This window comes from Xiphophorus couchianus, chromosome 7 (genome assembly GCF_001444195.1).
Source record: "Xiphophorus couchianus chromosome 7, X_couchianus-1.0, whole genome shotgun sequence".
In the NCBI taxonomy this organism is placed as follows: domain Eukaryota; kingdom Metazoa; phylum Chordata; class Actinopteri; order Cyprinodontiformes; family Poeciliidae; genus Xiphophorus; species Xiphophorus couchianus.
In genome coordinates this window covers 36,549,453-36,566,177 of record NC_040234.1, presented here as the reverse complement: position 1 = coordinate 36,566,177, position 16,725 = coordinate 36,549,453, and the positions used below count along the sequence as shown (strand labels likewise).

The 16,725-nt window shown below is 43.9% G+C and overlaps 2 protein-coding genes across 2 annotated transcripts; one reads left to right on the top strand and one right to left on the bottom strand.

Moving 5' to 3' along the window:
* Positions 1–7,645: 7,645 nt before the first annotated feature.
* Positions 7,646–11,762, bottom strand: osgepl1 (O-sialoglycoprotein endopeptidase-like 1). The gene is made up of 7 exons (XM_028022484.1): positions 11,433–11,762; positions 10,011–10,398; positions 9,455–9,659; positions 9,242–9,390; positions 8,182–8,312; positions 8,035–8,106; positions 7,646–7,803 (listed from the first exon to the last, which is right to left on the bottom strand). The coding sequence occupies exons 1-7, from the start codon at positions 11,636–11,638 to the stop codon at positions 7,719–7,721; spliced, it is 1,236 nt and encodes a 411-aa protein (XP_027878285.1). The 5' UTR covers positions 11,639–11,762; the 3' UTR covers positions 7,646–7,718.
* On the top strand, positions 11,698–16,471 carry adat3 (adenosine deaminase tRNA specific 3). The gene is made up of 2 exons (XM_028022485.1): positions 11,698–11,841; positions 15,350–16,471. Exons 1-2 carry the CDS (start codon positions 11,711–11,713, stop codon positions 16,374–16,376), a joined length of 1,158 nt encoding a protein of 385 aa, XP_027878286.1. The 5' UTR covers positions 11,698–11,710; the 3' UTR covers positions 16,377–16,471.
* Positions 16,472–16,725: the final 254 nt, after the last annotated feature.

The window sequence follows — 16,725 nt, the reverse complement described above, 5'->3', positions numbered from 1 at the left end:
GATTTTTAAAGTCACGATCTGCTTATTCAATTCCTCGTTCTCCCTAGTAAGCCACAGCAGTTTTTCAGTCTTTTCTTTTAAAGATTTTTCCGCGTCATTTTTTGCCATGGCCCGCTTCCATTCTAGTTTAATTGTTAATTGTTGCATGTTGCAATAATCATTTTGCATTCTTTCAATTGTTGTTCTTGCTTCCTCCAATTCCAAATTAACTTTAATCATTTGTTTTTTATAATACCCATTCGAACTTATGAGTTTGCAATTCTCTACATGCCAATTTGTTGGGTCGTCGGTCCTGTTCAGTCTCTCTAGTTTCCTCTTCAGACTCTCCACTGTTTTCTGAAGCTGCTCATTTTCACTGTTCAGCTTCATCTGGTTCTTCTGGAGAATCTCTAACTTTTGTAACGTGAAATCTTTCTCCGCCATCGTTTCTTTCTCGTTCGAACCTTAAACTGCAAATGAATTTCTCTGTGGAATCTGGGAATACAAAGACAGTCACCAGTGATGTCACAAACAGGATGTGTGACATCACAGTTCAACATCATAGCCACAAGAAGTCTGTTGGGTGTGGGGGGGAAGGGGGGATGTTTTTTTTAAAAAAAAAAACTTTATTAACACTGTATAACGACAGAGAGAAACATTTGTTCTGCCTCAAGAAAAAACAAATACAGATAAACATATTCAAGAAAAAGAAAAAGCTAAGGGGCTTCGGTTCCCAACTGTACATTCAAAGCAATACAGATTTCAATTGTTTTAATATCTATTTTTTGTCTTTGATGGTCGGGATATAAAACTTAACTTCATGGTAAAATGCAGCAAAGCATGGCTTCCCCTACCTGGAACAGTGAATATGATATTTAGCTAGTGACAATAAAGGATTTATGAGAAACTCTGAATTGTTGAGCTTCTAGTGAGGCCAAGTAAGAATCTTCCCATAACAGCATAAATTGTGCTTCTATGTTGTTGTGGATAAAGTCACATGTATTGCTAACTAAGGCTAGGCGCCTGACTACAAATATGGTAATAGGCAGTCAGAAAGGTTCGGCTGAGGAGCCGAGTGTGAATAAAACACCAAGAGACAGGTAGTAAGTTTAAGTTAATGTATTCAAGCTTACAGTTTTGCATAAATTTATGGACTAGTTCGGCAAACATCAAAGAAGCTCATAAACCGACGACCCACCAGAACCGCACACGGTAAAAAGCTCTGCCAGGATCCAAACAACCGCTCTCTGAACTACGGGAGGTTCAAACTCCTGTCATTCATTTTTATGTCGTGTCTCCCAGTCCTCCCTCGTCGCCCCCTGGTGGTCCCAGTGCTCCCTTGTCCCTTCGCAAGTCAGTCACTGCTCTCCTTATGCATTGCTATGGGCAGGCCCCAATTATCTTGAGACATTTTATTTAAATTGAATGGAAACAAAAATCAAAGAAGGCAAAACATATATATGTATCACCACATGCTTTTTGAGGAATTAGGAAGCAGAAAAAAGCTTCTGATCCCAGCAAACAAAGAGGGCTGAGACTTCAGAGAGGACCAGCAGCAAGTTTTATACCCATACCAACTTATACCAAGTTGTATTACCTATGCTGAAACGTTTTCTAAAAAAAACACACAGATGCAGACTATTATTAAGGAAGAATCATTTATTAAAACTTTGAACAAAACGTTTGGCTCGTCTCTTCCTTAACACAGCCGGGTTCTTCTCGGCGAGCAGCGGCCAGCTGTAAAACGAAACCAAACAAGGCGTGTTGACGTCACAGATCACAGAGTTTAATTCATACAAAACCACACATGTATCAGTTAACAAAGCTGCAGAGATACAGAGATATGCATTTTATCACAAAATAACAACAGACAAAGACAAACACGAAACACACAGACAGACAAAGGCGCCCACGTGGAGAAAAGATGGAAAAAACTCTCTTTCTCTTTACATGTCATCTTATACAAAGAGGTGTTTCCGTATTTTAATTTATGCAACGAAGGCGTTCCGTAGTTCAACCAATCAGAGACCTGTTTCGGCCCCAGAGAAACTTGGAAACTCCCCTCATTGCAGCTCAACTCAAAGGTGATCTGTTCTCTGTCACACCAAACAGAGGAAAGTCCCCAGCACCGAAGTCCTGATATAATCTCGCCGACTCCCCTGAAGTTTCTTCCTCCCACATTCCAGCTGCCGTTTCCATGGAGATGCTAATTTTATGGCCCCTGTATAGTCGCCTGCTTGTCTCGATCGGGCCATCTCAAAGGGTCACACACAGCCTGTTTTTCAAATAAGAGTGCTTAATATACCTTTACACATGTTGTAAGTATTTTAGCACTTAAATAATCATTTTCCTTAACAATATTCAGGCAAACCTTCTTCTGTTTGACAGTTTTTTTTCCCATAGTGTTTCACAGTTGTTGCTTTAAGTTTTATCGTGACTCTGCTTCCTGTCTTCTACATAATAAGTAGATAAATACATGAATAAGTAAATTAATAAAATTTGCATCATTCACTAAGAGAGCAATAATGTTAACGTACAATGTTTTTTGTGAGCCATATGAGCCAAGAGCTGCCTGCTTTTTCCTATCTTTTACTCATGTTGGTTTATCTGATGCCCCATTAAAGGTAGATTCAAATGTGAAGTTAAAAGTTTTCTGAAACATCAACTTCCGTCAAATCTATATGTAGGCTATTTCTCATTTGCAATACATCCTGTTACATACTTTGCACGTGCCTTAGAATGAATGATGTACAATTGACAGTGTGATGCCATCATTTTTTTTTTTCTTATGACATACTTAATCGTTGCTTGACCAATTAAATTTGAGCCAGCTGGCATTACAAACTAACTTAATTGTAATACAACTGGGATTGAATTGGAATGTATATAACCTGTCTTTACAGCTAGATTGATTTGAAAAAATTGTTTCTATATGAAATAGAAATGTTTGTTTTGATATGTCTTGTTGTAAACCAGCTCTGTATAAATAAACTCAGTAATTTGACTACGAAACGTTGCCGTTTTAGGAAAGCAGACTGATGCAAATAAGGTTTATCCAAAACTTGAGGTCATCCATCATCGACGGCCTGCTTGTGTGCATCCATGTAGGCAAAATCACACTCGCAGCTCTTTAACCAACTGTGTCATGTACATGCGTGATTTAGAGACAGATTTTAAACAGAGGCACTCAGGATCATTAAACTCAGTGGATGCTGCGTTTTGCCTTTAGCACATCCCATGACAACACAATTCTGTCAACTCCTGTGCATAACCTTTTTTGTTGCTGTAGTAATTGCCGATTAAGAGTCTGTTAGAAAAACAAGAATAAGTCAAGTGTGGAGGTTGAAACTGAGAGACACCATAAGAGGATGGCAAAGGAAAGAAAAGAAAATGAGTAAGCTCCGAAATAAAACAATCTTGTATCTGAAAAGTAAGACAGAGAAAACTGGGCAAATAAGACAATTAAACTACAGATAGTCAGAATCAACTATTGCTGATGACAGGCTATTGTAATCAATCTATTAGAGAAAAAGCAATCATATAAGCATTCATGGCTAGATTTAATAGAATTTGTTAAAGAGCTCCAACAAGAACACGAGCATTCACCTGCTTTCACATCAATATTTAAATATCAAAGTACATCAAGTCTATCATCAAGTGTCAAAGAGTTTTAAAGAAAGCGTAAACTTCCAAACAGTCACATCGTGGCTCAAACAAAAACAGCCAAAGCGGTTCGCTTCAGCCTTCTTGTGATTTTTGATCTCAGAGGGGTTCAACTCCTGAAGAGCCTGACGTCCTGTCACCATGGCCACCCTGAGTGTTATGCATGAAGCCCACTTTAATTTGAATCTCCATGCACAGAAAACTTTCTGCTGCCTTTGTTGGTTTTCAGGAAGAGGCACAATCCCTTGGTGAAACTAAAAACAAACATTTATTCATCCATTATAATTATAAGGCTATTAAGTCGTTGTAATGTCAATTGATTATTGAAAGAAATTCACAATAGAGGGACCAGTCTCTCTATAAGAAAAATTTAAAACTGAACACATAAACACCCATTAATGATAAGAAGCAACAGGAGGAATGACTGCTTAGAAAGACACAGACCGATCGGATGCGTATCCGATTCAAAGGTGATCTAACGTCCTGGTGGGATTCATCCAACCTGAATGTCATTGATACTCGACAAACGTCACTATTCTGCGTCCTGATACGTGTAAGCAGGAAGAAAAGCAACAACCATGGCGTACTGTAAGCCCAGATCTGAAATTTTAGTCAAATACATGGGAGACAGCCTTAGACAGCCTCAGAAAATCCTGTCGCATGACTTTGCTCTGAAGCACCGTGACAGAAAACTGTACGGTCTAGATAAATTTCGAAAACATTTTACCGGAGCAGACATGCGTATCAATGTCAGGACCGATTTTGATACCAATCGTGCGATATTTGTGGGCGTGATGGTGATTTCAAAATTATTTTGGGGTGAAAAATTCTCTTCATTTCTCACTCTAGCAGAGGGGCACTCAGTCTGAGGCACACTCTAATTTTAGGAAAAATGAAAAACTTTGGGTCGCTTAGAGGCAAATTGTGGACAAACCGTAACTGGTATCGACGAGCCGTCTTCACTTTCGAAGAAATCACGGACGTATCTACAAAATGAAATTTGAATGGCATTTCTACGTGAATTCGTGACGACACAGAAAATCCTCAAAAATAGGGTATTTTTAGGATTTTTCCCATTGACTTATAATGGGGTTTTTTCGTAGTTTTTTGCGAATTATGTCACCATGTTAACCCCGAATCCCACCAGAAGTAATAGCTCCAATGGCGTGAATTTTCTGCACGTTTTGATACCTCATTTGTAGGTGTGAACCCAGCGGTATGAGCCGCATTAACGGTTACGGAAGAAAAATAAAGATTAAAGAGACCCTTGTTGGGTGTAGAGTAATAGGTTCCTGCCATTGCTTTGCATGGCAGGCCCCAATAATAATATATAGTTTATACTATAGAGAAATTTAAGTAGATTTTTTAGTGTTGCAATGGCTCTAGTTTTAAACAGATTGTCTTCCTGATACACAGCGTGAAGGGGAGAGGGGTGTGGGGGGGGGGGGGGGGCAGTTGTGAGAGGAAAACAGCCCCTGCCCCTGCATAAGAGAGAAACATACCTCTAAAACACAAACATCTAAGAAAACCTACAGTTTAACTGGTAGCAGGACTAGTTAGTACTAACTACCAGTTTGTGATTTCCTTCATCCATTCAAAAAACTAAATCTGTAAGAACTAAACTCTTGTAGATTTTTTTTCTGTAATATTTGCTCATGTCATACATTTCAGTAAATGTATTTCTTAACAATATGTTACAGGCTCTAAACAGGTTAGCTCTTCTGACAACTAGTCTGACTTATAATCACATTATTATGTTATAATAATCACATTGGTTAAGTTAACCTAAAAATAACAACAGAACCACAAATGTTTTGATCCCTTTAAATGATCTGCAGCTTCTGTTCCTTGGTTCTAATCATGTTTTCCTGCCATCAGTAACTAACACACTTGTCTTAAGTTTGTTCAGTAACAAAATATAATACAGCTGTAGTTGTTGAGGTTTCCATTACTACAGCTTAGAAATGATCAATGTGAAGCATCATTATGTATTACAATATTTAATACAGTTAGTATTATTTATTTAGAGTTGATGTTTTGATATGTGCAGTTGGATTTCTATCGATTCTATCAAGTGATGGTCTGTCTAAATATTTATCAAACTGAACGGCCGTTCAGGTTTTGTATAGTTTCTTGTTTCTTTTGGTGTTTGTTGAACAAATTCAAATATATGCTGCATATCAAACACAAATTCAATCAGTGAATCTGTGTTTATTTCTTAAATACAATTTCTCACGGTGACTTAGTTACATCTTCTATCACTGGAAATTAAAGGCAGTTAATAATAAAGGTCATAAATCACTCCATCGATTCCATTTTGACATAAGGGTGTCTATATAGTCTCTATTGTTCACTTATTCATGTTACTGAAGCCTGATCCTAATGCTGTGAAGCATTATTAGGATCTGGGTTCAGATTAAGTTTAGACTGAGGTTAGCAGTAGTTTTCTGTTCTCATGTCAAGGTTTGGGGTTCACACCAAACGCGTCTGGTTTACAGTCAAAGTCTATGTGGAGGTGCGTTGAAGGCCGTTGCGCATCTTGAATCGTTTGACGCATCAAGAGCGTCCAACAGAAAACAACAGCTAGAGCTGGCGCGCCTCGACGCGCCTCGACGCGCCTCGACGCGCCTCCAGTCTTTCAATGGACACCAGACGCACCAAATGCTAGTTGTCAAGCGTTTCACGTCAAGCGTCTGCATTCACAGTGAAGACGCGTTGATCTTGAAGCTCGGAGGCGTTTTTGATGCACGTAACGTGTTTGGTGTGAACGCACCATCAGAGTTCAGGCTCTTGATGTTTTGCTCTATGTAACAGCTTCTCCACTATGCATCAGTGCCCACCTGACTGTCCTCTGGTAGCATCATTCTGCACCACACGGCTCCAGACTTCCCTTCTCTTCCTTTGATGCTGCAGTCTTCCGAAGATGTGTTTTGTGCCCAAATTCGGTCAACTTATGGATCTTCAGTCTCTGCAAGTGTCACTGGAAATGTCTTATGAAATAGAGGCCAGAACAAGACAGCAGTCCAGATGTCCTGCATGGGTACATCTTCGACAGCCAAGACTCACTGCTAGCTGTTTCCCTGATGCTTGCAGAGGAGGAGTCTGCTGCCGCAGCACTGGCATCTCGGATGATCAGGGGTCACTAGACAACCTGCCGCCATGAAGCTTGGTCTGCAGATGGAGTCTGAGCTGCTGGCAAACTCTGCTGAGACGTCGAGGGTCAACTTGCTCCCTGTGGGATTCATTGTTGGCCCTGACACATCAGATCTTGGTGCAACTCCGGATGGCGAGGCGTGTGACCCGTCAGAATCAGCCCCGTTTGGACTGGTTGAGGTGAAAAGCAGCATGAAGAATGATGTGTCTCAGGTTGCTCAGCTCAAGGTTCAGGATGGCCAGGCTGTCTTGAGGCATTCACATGCAGGTACAGGGTCAGCTGGAAACCAGCGGATTGGAATGGTGCCACTTTGTCACGGACAAGCTAACAACAGTAACTGTGTGGCGTGACGAGTCTTTCATTGATCAAATGATCCTGTAGGTGGATCTCCAGGGTGAGGATCAGCCATTGCACTGCGACGATCTGACCTCTGAATTCTCCACATGGGAGGTGAAGAGCTGCTTGATTTGTTTTACTTTTCTCCCCCAGAATGGAAAAAATCTCATTGAAACTTGACTGAAGGATCTCTGGAAATCCATTGCTGCCACTCTTGACTTATTTGGTTTTATTAAATTTGTTTACAACTATTTATTCAGTTATCAAACTAAATTTCTAGTTTGAAGTTGTGACGTTTCTAAATTGATAACAGTGAAAATGTCACTGAAAAATGAAGCAGCTTTTTTGTTATAAATAACCCAAATAATTACTGTTAATTTTGATTATGTAACGTTACAAACAGCGCCTCCCAGCTGGTCAGGTTGTTTTATTATAACGCTTTAAATGTTGGTGATCCTAAAGCTTCACAGGTTATTCCTTTCTGATCAGATTCCTTTAAATAAGTCATAAAACTTCATATTAAAATACTTTATTAATAAATAAACATTTCATATCTGCACAGTTTGGATAGAGGGAGTTCTGCCGGTCAGGCTGGGATCTTGATCCGGATGGGCGGCGGCCTGATGGCGGCGGCCCTCACCTCGGCTGTGATGTCCACGCCCAGCGGAGCTCTGCAGCAGAACCAGCAGAACGGGTCAGAACCTGCAGCTCATGTCAGTCTGAGGGTTTGATCTGCTAACAGCAGGAACCGGGTCGGTACAGCAGGAACCGGGTCGGTACGGTAGAATGTACTGGTCATTTTATGATCCAAAAATCTACGGTCAACAGTTTTTTCTTTAAAATATGAATGAGAGGAAGTGAAGCCCTGACCAGAACGTGAACTGGTTCTGGTTCTGACTGACCTGGGCTCGTAGCTGACCTCCACCTCCGGCGCCAGGATCCCGGTTCCTTCCCTCAGACGCTCCACTCCGTTCCTGCGGGGAGGAAACCAAACGCCTCAGGTGAACTGGACTCGTTTCCAACCGCCACCAGAACTCACCAGAACTCACCAGGCGACCATCGCTCCGTTGTCGGTGCAGAACCGGGCCGGAGGGCAGAGCAGCCGCAACCCGGTCACCTCGGCAACGACCGCCAGAGCTTTACGGATGTACTGGTTGCTGGCAACGCCTCCAGACAACACCTGGAAAAAACTCGGTCAAATAAAAGTTTGGATATGCTGGGTTGCTATGGAAACACTGCAGCTTTCTTATTTTTTTTTCTTTTTTTTCTCCGAAGAGTTTTTGTGGCACTAGTGGCTCGTATTTTTGTACAGTAGGCAGACAGGAAGGAGGGCGAGGAGAGGGGGGAAGATATGCGGTAAGGGTCGTCGGGACCGGGAGTCGAACCTGCGACGTCCGCGTCGAGGACTAAGGCCTCCAAACGTGGGGCGTACTAACCCCCTGCGCCACCACAGCCCGCCCCTGCAGCTTTCTTATTTTAATTTGTAAATAACTGATACTGATTCTGAAGTTAGTTTTCTTGCCCAGCAGATAAAATATTTGGCTGCAGAGAATTTCAAGACGACTGCAGTCAAAAGTTTGTTCACACAACGAATCATTAAAATCCTCATCCCACTTCCTGTCGTCATCTTTGTCGCTTCTGCCAGCAGTAACATCCTGTTGTTGATCATGTGAGTTGCGTGATGTGAAAAATGTTTCTATGGTAGTTTTGTGAATTTTGGTACAGGTGAAAAACATCTCATCTTAGAGCAAAAACTTTCTGTTGAAAAACGAGTTTTTCTGAAATGATCTTGTTTCATTTAAGCTAATTTATTTATTTTTTTATTCCAATTTGCATAATTGTACAGTGAATGGAAACGCAGGTATTGATGGCTGCTGGACTGAGCCGGTGGTGGTTCTGGTTCTGCTGGAGGTTTCTTCCTGTTAAAGGGAAGTTTCTCTCTCTGCTGTCGCCCCCTGCTGGTCAGGAGGAGTGATCGCTGCGTGTCAAAGACTGGAAGCCCAGCTGGCTTCCTCAGAAACTTTTGATGATCTTGATGCTCTGGTTGGCGGCTAACTGAAATGAATGTGATGGAATAGAAACAATCGGATCCAGTGGACGGTTTCTCACCAGCGTCGGGTTTTGTGACGGCAGCAGTCGGTTGGCTCTGCAGAACAGGACGGCCCGGTGCGTCCTCTTCGCCAGGTGTGAGGCCACGGTGTGCTGCGTGGCGGCGGCGATGTCGTTCACACACGACAGCACCGTTCCTTCCTCTACGCCTGCAAAGGGATCGCTGTGGTCAGGAAGGCTAAAGCTGCACAGGAAGTCCACAAACCGTCCTACCTTCCTCGACTTCCTGCTTCTGGATCAGCAAGGTGACCTGGTTCCGCAGCCCGGCGAAGGAGAAGCAGCAGTCGGGCGTTTGTCCCATCGGCGTCCTGAAGCGGAACCTCTTCCTGTCGCCGTCCTGCGCCAGCAGCTCGATGGCCTGGCCGCCGCTCAGCGCGGCGCAGCGCGGCAGTTTCCTGAGGGACAGACGGCGCGCCACCTGTGGGGCCAAACAGCTGACGGTCGGTTCAGAACCACAGCAACAGAACCCCGACACCTAATCTGCCCAGTGCGTGTTAATGAACGTACAGTGTTGTCGGATTTAGATAAATGCTCATTTCCAAAAACAAACACTAAATACAAACATTTTGATAATCTCAACATTTCTGATTGTGTCTAGCAAATGTTTTATCATTCTGAGCTCTGAAATTTTCTTTTTTCCCAGAAATTTTCTGAGATTATTTTTTGGAAGGTACCGACTCCCATCTAAAGTGTCTCTGATTCGCCGTCGTTCTTTGAAATCAAGTAATCAGCAGAGTAAGTTACTTTCCCAGGTAACTGCCATCTGCACCTTGTCCAGCGTGTCTCCTGGAGCTTCGTCCAGCGATCGGCCCAGCAGCAGGAAGTCGTCGACGCCCCGCGCCACGGCCAGCAGGGCGTGACCTCCGGACACCAGCAGCACCAGGAAGGGGAAGTGGAGCGGCTGCAGCATCCTGACGGTCAGGGCGTGGGCCTCCATGTGGTGGACGGGGATGAACGGCTTGTTGTGGTGCCTCACGAAGCGCTGGCTGAAGCTCAAGCCCACAGCCAGACTCAGAGCCAGGCCGGGCTTCACGGTGGCGGCCACGGCGCCCAGCTGGGCCGGCGCCACGCCGCTCCGGTCTAGAGCCTCCTGCACCACGCGCTCGATGTTTCCTCTGTGTAGAGCCTGAGCTACGGTCGGGATGATGCCGCCAGTCCTGCAGGGAGGAACCAAAACATGGTCCATTGTCTCTGCTCAGAGCTACGCTTTGACTAGGCCACTGCAGCACCTGGATTCTTTTATTTTTCAATAATTTTGTTGTAGATTTAATCATTTTATTTCTAAAGCACCTATTAACAACAAATATCATTTCAAGTCACTTTACACCCAAAAACATCATTTTGATTCAATCTATTGATCCTCAATCAGAGCATTAAGTTACATTTATTATTCATATTATTTTAAAAGTTTCTATCTCAGCCAATCACAGCGTCAGACCAGGTGGAGCTTCTGGAGAGAAAAAATAACTGGGAAAACTAAACGTTTGAGATAACAGTAAATAATGTAAACTGGAGAAAAACTAAGTATGAATATATAAACATTATATATTTAGTTGAATATTCAAACAACGTGAATAAACACAGAAACAGACTCGAATGACGATTTGACCAAAGTGTGGTCAGGGGGCCGTCAGCGACACGACGACTCAATATTTTGCAGACTGATATAAATTTTGAGACTTTTTACTTGTATTAACCAGCAAAAATATAAAGTAACAAATTAAAATCAACCCTTAAGAATTTACAAACTTCTTCTAATAAAAATGCTTCTAAATAATTTGCACATTATTTTCCTACAAAGAGAAAATGTGACTGCATTATTTGTCTAATTAATATATTGCACATTTAGTTTTTTATTGAGCAGGTTAATTTAAAAATACTTTGTGGTTTTATTTTTTGGCCACCTCTGCCTTACAAGGACTTATGAGACGCAGAGAACCGGAGAATGAAGGACTTCAGGAGGTCTGGAGATGACCTTTGACCCTCTCCAGTTTGACGGACAGCTGCCTCTCTGAGGTCATCGCTGATGTTTTTCAAACACAACAAACACAAACCTGTGAGCTGCAGGTCAGCAGACTGACACATATGCACAACTTTTAGTGTTTTCTAGGACCAGATTGTTTTACACCATAAGAATTTAAACATGAACGAACTGAACATTGAAACAGAACCTCTGATATCGGACCCTCACCTCAGATGAACCTCCTTCTGGGAATGCAGGGATTCTCCCAGTATGGCTCCAGTTTCGTCCATCACAGCGGCTCCAGTCTCATCGCAGCTCGTCTCGATGCCTAAAACCAGCCTGGAGCGGAATGCCTTGCTTCCTGCCGTGTGTTTGCACCGCAGCAACCTCTGCAGGATTCTAACCTTCGTCTGGAACATGGTTGGAAACGCCATGCTTCCTCTGTGAGCTGGAAAAGTTTAAAATCCTACCGCTTCGCCATTAAGCTATTAAAACAACGCGAGAAAATGCGGAGTAGCCCTGTCGGAAATGTATCCACCAGCGTTTCCCGCCGGACACTTTATGTGGTTACACACAGATGGAGAGCACCAGTTCGGCTCTTTGGATATAAACTGTATTTTTATCGAGAATTGTGCAGGTTAGTCCAACTTTTCTCTTTATTCGTGGTTTTAAATATATAGATAATAATCTAACATGGATGTAGATGTTGTATTAATACCACTACCGGTTAAAAACGATTCGTTTCTGTTTGGGAAATATGTGTTACATTTATAAAAGTCGTCAGGTCTTTTAAAAATATCTTTCTGAGGATTTATGAGCATATCGGGATTATATTTACTAAAGTTGAATTTAAAGTTTAGTAAATATTTCACTAAACTTTAAATTAATTTACATTTCACTGATTTACAGTGAAATCAGTGAAATGTAAAAACAACTCACTCTGCGTAAGATCAGTGACGTATGACGTAAAGGTTTCCAAAAGCATGATTTTTAAAAGATCTCAAGAAAGTGACCAGTGTGCGTGTTAACTAGCTACAGATTTCTTTATTTTTATTGCATTTTGTAGGAGTGATAGGAAGGGTCAAAGGTTAAACTTCATATAAAAGACCTTCTGATATGTTGGTTCAAACTCTGTCATTCATAACAAAACAATCTTAAATGCTTCTGAAGAAGGAAACTGGACAACTTCTGTGGTCTCCTGAAGACTAATGTCTCATCTAAATTGTTTCTTCAGTCCTGAACAGAATTAACATTATTAGGAGTTGAGGTCAGAACAGTCACACCAGCCGGGCCGCTAAGGTCACCAACGCCTCATTTCCACTGAGCTACGTGGCACCGATTGGTGGGGATCAGTACCCATCAGCTTTACTGATCTATCTTAGCAACCGACCCATATCACACCATTCCTGCTTTCCCTTCAGACGTTCACCAACAGGGTTATTAAAAAGGTCATTAAAATCACTCATAGGGTCATAAAGGTCAATATTAGGGTCATTAAAATTATTGAACAGGGCATGAAGGTCAGTGCTGTGGTATTTAGTACATTTGGACCCGTCGGTCCAGCTCAGTGGATGGGTTGTTGACGATCCAGCATGTCCATAATGATGTCATCAGTTGTTTTGGTCACTTGTTGAGAGAAACTGAAATGAAAATGAGACGAAAAGGGAGATTTGTTTGAAGACAACAACCTGCACATGTTGGATTATGAAGACATGATTTGGTTTGAGTGAGGAGTGAATGAAGGCTTCCATGTTTAACCTGAAAACCCAACACTTTGGCCGACTCGTCTCTAATGGCAGTTTGCATTACCAGTCAGTTCATTACTTTAATATTTTGGTCCCACTCGTTCTGAACGTGTTTTAATTAGGATTTCATGTGAACTTCTCTTAAGGGAACATGGAGCGGCCATCTTGTATTGTGGAAGATTTGAAGCAGTTCGTTGTCAATGAAGCTCCACAAACTGCGTTTTACATCCCAGATTTCATATCAGAGGACGAGGAGTCCTTCCTCTTGCAGCAGGTGTACAAGTCCCCCAAAACCAAATGGACCCAGCTGTCCGGCCGCCGGCTCCAGAACTGGGGCGGCCTGCCGCACCCCAAAGGCATGCTGGCCGAGACGCTTCCCGACTGGCTCCAGAGTTGCTGTGAGAAAGTCTCGTCTCTCGGAGTGTTCGGCGGGAAAACGGCCAACCACGTGTTGGTGAACGAGTACAAACCGGGCGAAGGCATCATGGCCCACGAGGACGGCCCGCTGTACCACCCCACGGTCAGCACCATCAGCCTGGGCTCGCACACCCTGCTGGACTTCTACCGGCCCGTCTGCAGCCAGGACGGGCCCCAGACCCAGCAGAACCGCTACCTGCTGTCCCTCCTACTGAGGCCGCGCAGCCTGCTGGTCCTGCAGGACGACATGTACCGTCAGCTGCTGCACGGCATCCAGAACCAGGACCGGGACCTGCTGACGGACCGGGTGGCCAACCTGTCCGCCGCCGGGGCACGGCCCGGGGAGACGCTGAGCAGGGGAACCAGGGTGTCGCTCACCATCAGACACGTTCCCAAAGTGATCAGGACCAGGATGGTTTTGGGAAGGAAATGACCCGACCAGCTCAGAACCAAACCAGGACCACAGCTGGATGTGTCTGTGACGCATGAAGGCGATGAAACAGACTCATGATGAATGTTTTGGTCTTAATTATTATTATTATTACTGCAGGAACAACATTCCTATGTAATTTTTTAAATGATCTATTCAAATATTACTAAAACTCAGTGATGGGCATCGCTAACTGAAATGTTTGTTCCTCTAAGCCTAAAGCGCTAATCATAAACATTAGTGACGCTAATACAGCTACATACCAACATGCTATTTAGCAGAAACTGACACTAATCTGTTCTACAAATATGGTAATTAGACTAATGCTAAGATGCTGTTTATTCCAACATGGTGTTTAATGGAAGCTAATGCTAAAGTGCAATACTGACCCAGTATTTAGCAGGAGCTAACAGAGTATGCTAACTCCGCTGGGCTAATTAAATGTGGTCAGAAAGTGATGCATTCAAGGTATTCAGGATAAATATCATTTCCTGCACTTGGTGCTTCTGAATTTATGCAGAAAATTAATTTAGGGGAAGCTAAGTGCACTAAATGTTTTCAAAGTTAGCGAAAAAGCTAATGTGCTAACTGAAGAAAAATAAACTCAGTGGAAGCATGCTCATCACTGATGATCATGGTGATAAATTTCTGGGACAAATTATTTGTATCATCTGAAAATATGTCGACATTTAAATGTTACATCTTTGCTGTAATAAATGCAGCAGCTTTAAGAACTGATTTAAGTCTTATTTTGCTGGGCCTTTTTTCTCTTTTTGTAATAACCAAAATAAATAAATAATTTTCTAAACTCTGCACATGGAGAGATTTATTATAACTGGATCATGTTGAGTTCGGTCAGATAAAATGTTTCTTATCCATGAAGAAGGTGGAGGCTGAAGGTTCAGGGTGAAGATCCTCCCATCCACCTGATGCTGGTTAACATGTTTCCTTTCACTGAATGCAAAACATAAAAATCCAAGCAATGATGTGAGAATCATTAATTATGTATTTTTGTTTCTGCTGTCAAAGCGAGCTGTGCCTGTCTGAGCGGGAGAAAATGTCTGTAAAATCTTCAGTGAAATGAATTTTACTACGTAATTACAATAATGTATTTATGAAACACCCAGAAAAAAAGCATACAAAGGATTTGACAATGCTAGCAAAAGGAAGGGAAGCTGTTAGCAAAGCTAGCTAGCTAACAGCGATCAGCCTCTAATAAATGTCTTGTACCAGCCCTCACACAAAGGGTTTCAGTAAATATTTGCTACATATATTAAGTAAGTTACAAACTACCTGGAAGTACCAGATGTTCAGATCTTGGAGGCACATTCGAGGTAAGGAGGGTTGAAACCTGACCACCACTGAGCAACTGAAGCGTCTAAACTGGGCTGAGAAACACCCAAAGACAAACTCTTCAAAGGTTTTACGGATGAAACGAGAGAGGCTCTTGATGGACGAGGTGACGGTCCGTTGGCGTGAACAGAAATTCATCAGCGTGTCGGATAAATGATGGTTTAGCCGCTGATCATCATCTTCTCTCTGGGTCCTGGCAGGGCAGCAATGGAGCCTGAGACTAAGCGGTGGAAAGGGTCAAAGTGCGACGTAAAGGGGTCAAAGTGCGAAGACGATTCCTGGGTGGCCTTCCCCGTCCTGTCAGACGAGCAGTCAGCAGACATGGAGCTGGTGGAGGCCTTCGCCGCGCCCATCCTCAACAGGAAGGCGACGTCTCGGCTCGTCAGGGAGCTGAACGGCGTCTATCCGCTGACCGGCCTGCAGCACGTGAAGCGGGTCCGGGCCTGCCGGGCCGAGGACAGTCCCCACCCTCTGGAGGTCCTGCTCTGCCTGCTGAGCGACGCGCCGAACCCGGCGGACGCCAGCATCCCGTCTCTGCTGCCCGCAGGCAGCTGGGAGGGGCTGGGCGAGCCGTTTGTGGTGAAGGTCCCAGCGCGACCCCCGCTGACCCGGCCGCAGTTCGAGCTGGCGAGCCGCCGCTGGCCCACGACTTTCCATGAAGACAAGCAGGTGACGGTGGCGCTGCGAGGGGAACTGTTCGGCCCCCAACAGAGAGCCCTGATGCACACCTTCATGGCGTCCGCCGTGGCCGCCGCCAGAGCTGCGGCGCAGCTGGGGATGGAGGCGGTGGGGGCGGCGGTGGTCGACCCCGAGACGCAGCGGGTCGTCGCCGTCGGTCACGACCGGCGAGGCGAGTACCCGCTGCAGCACGCAGTCATGGTCTGCATCGACCTGGTGGCGCAGAGCCAGGGAGGCGGCTGCTACCGCCATGACGGGTACGACGCCTGCCGCTTCGCCCCTACAGACCCCCAACCAGAGGGGGGCGCTGTGCCGTACATCTGCAGCGGGTACGACCTGTACGTCACCAGGGAACCCTGTGTCATGTGCGCCATGGCGCTGGTGCACTCGCGCATCGGCCGGGTTTTCTACGGCGCCGCCGCCGCTGACGGAGCTCTGGGGACGAGATTCAAGATCCACACGCAGAAAGACCTGAACCACCGCTTCCAGGTGTACAGGGGGGTCCTGAGGACGCAGTGTGAGGATCTGACCAGCAGGGGGCGTGTATGACGACAGCATGCGGACGTTTCAATGCTGAAACTAGAAGAAGGGATTTTATTTTCTACAAGATGTTTTTTATTTTGAATAAAGTTGTAATCTTTTGATCCTGTTTAGGTCCAGCCTGGACGCCATTTTGATTTCAGAAAATTTAGGCATCTATCATATAAAAAGCTACAAGAGTCAAGTTTAAAGACAAAACACACATTTGGCTAAACGTAAGTACATTTTTTTTATCATTTTGGTTGGACTTTATGAAGTTCTAAAACATTTTAAATATAACTTTATAAACACAAGAATGAACAAATATTCACTGAAAAAAAAGTAAGTACACGTCGCTGCCTCTACATGATTTAAATAG

What these genes read in the sequence shown, in the direction of transcription:
- adat3 (XM_028022485.1), top strand. Translation starts at nt 11,711, where the DNA reads ATGCGGAGTAGCCCTGTCGGAAATGTATCCACCAGCGTTTCCCGCCGG. An exon ending in TTTTATCGAGAATTGTGCAG is followed by an intron (nt 11,842 to 15,349) that starts GTTAGTCCAACT and finishes GGGTCCTGGCAG; the next exon opens with GGCAGCAATGGAGCCTGAGA.
- osgepl1 (XM_028022484.1), bottom strand. Translation starts at nt 11,638, where the DNA reads ATGGCGTTTCCAACCATGTTCCAGACGAAGGTTAGAATCCTGCAGAGG. An exon ending in CAGAAGGAGGTTCATCTGAG is followed by an intron (nt 10,399 to 11,432) that starts GTGAGGGTCCGA and finishes TCCTCCCTGCAG; the next exon opens with GACTGGCGGCATCATCCCGA. An exon ending in AACGGAGCGATGGTCGCCTG is followed by an intron (nt 8,107 to 8,181) that starts GTGAGTTCTGGT and finishes TCCTCCCCGCAG; the next exon opens with GAACGGAGTGGAGCGTCTGA.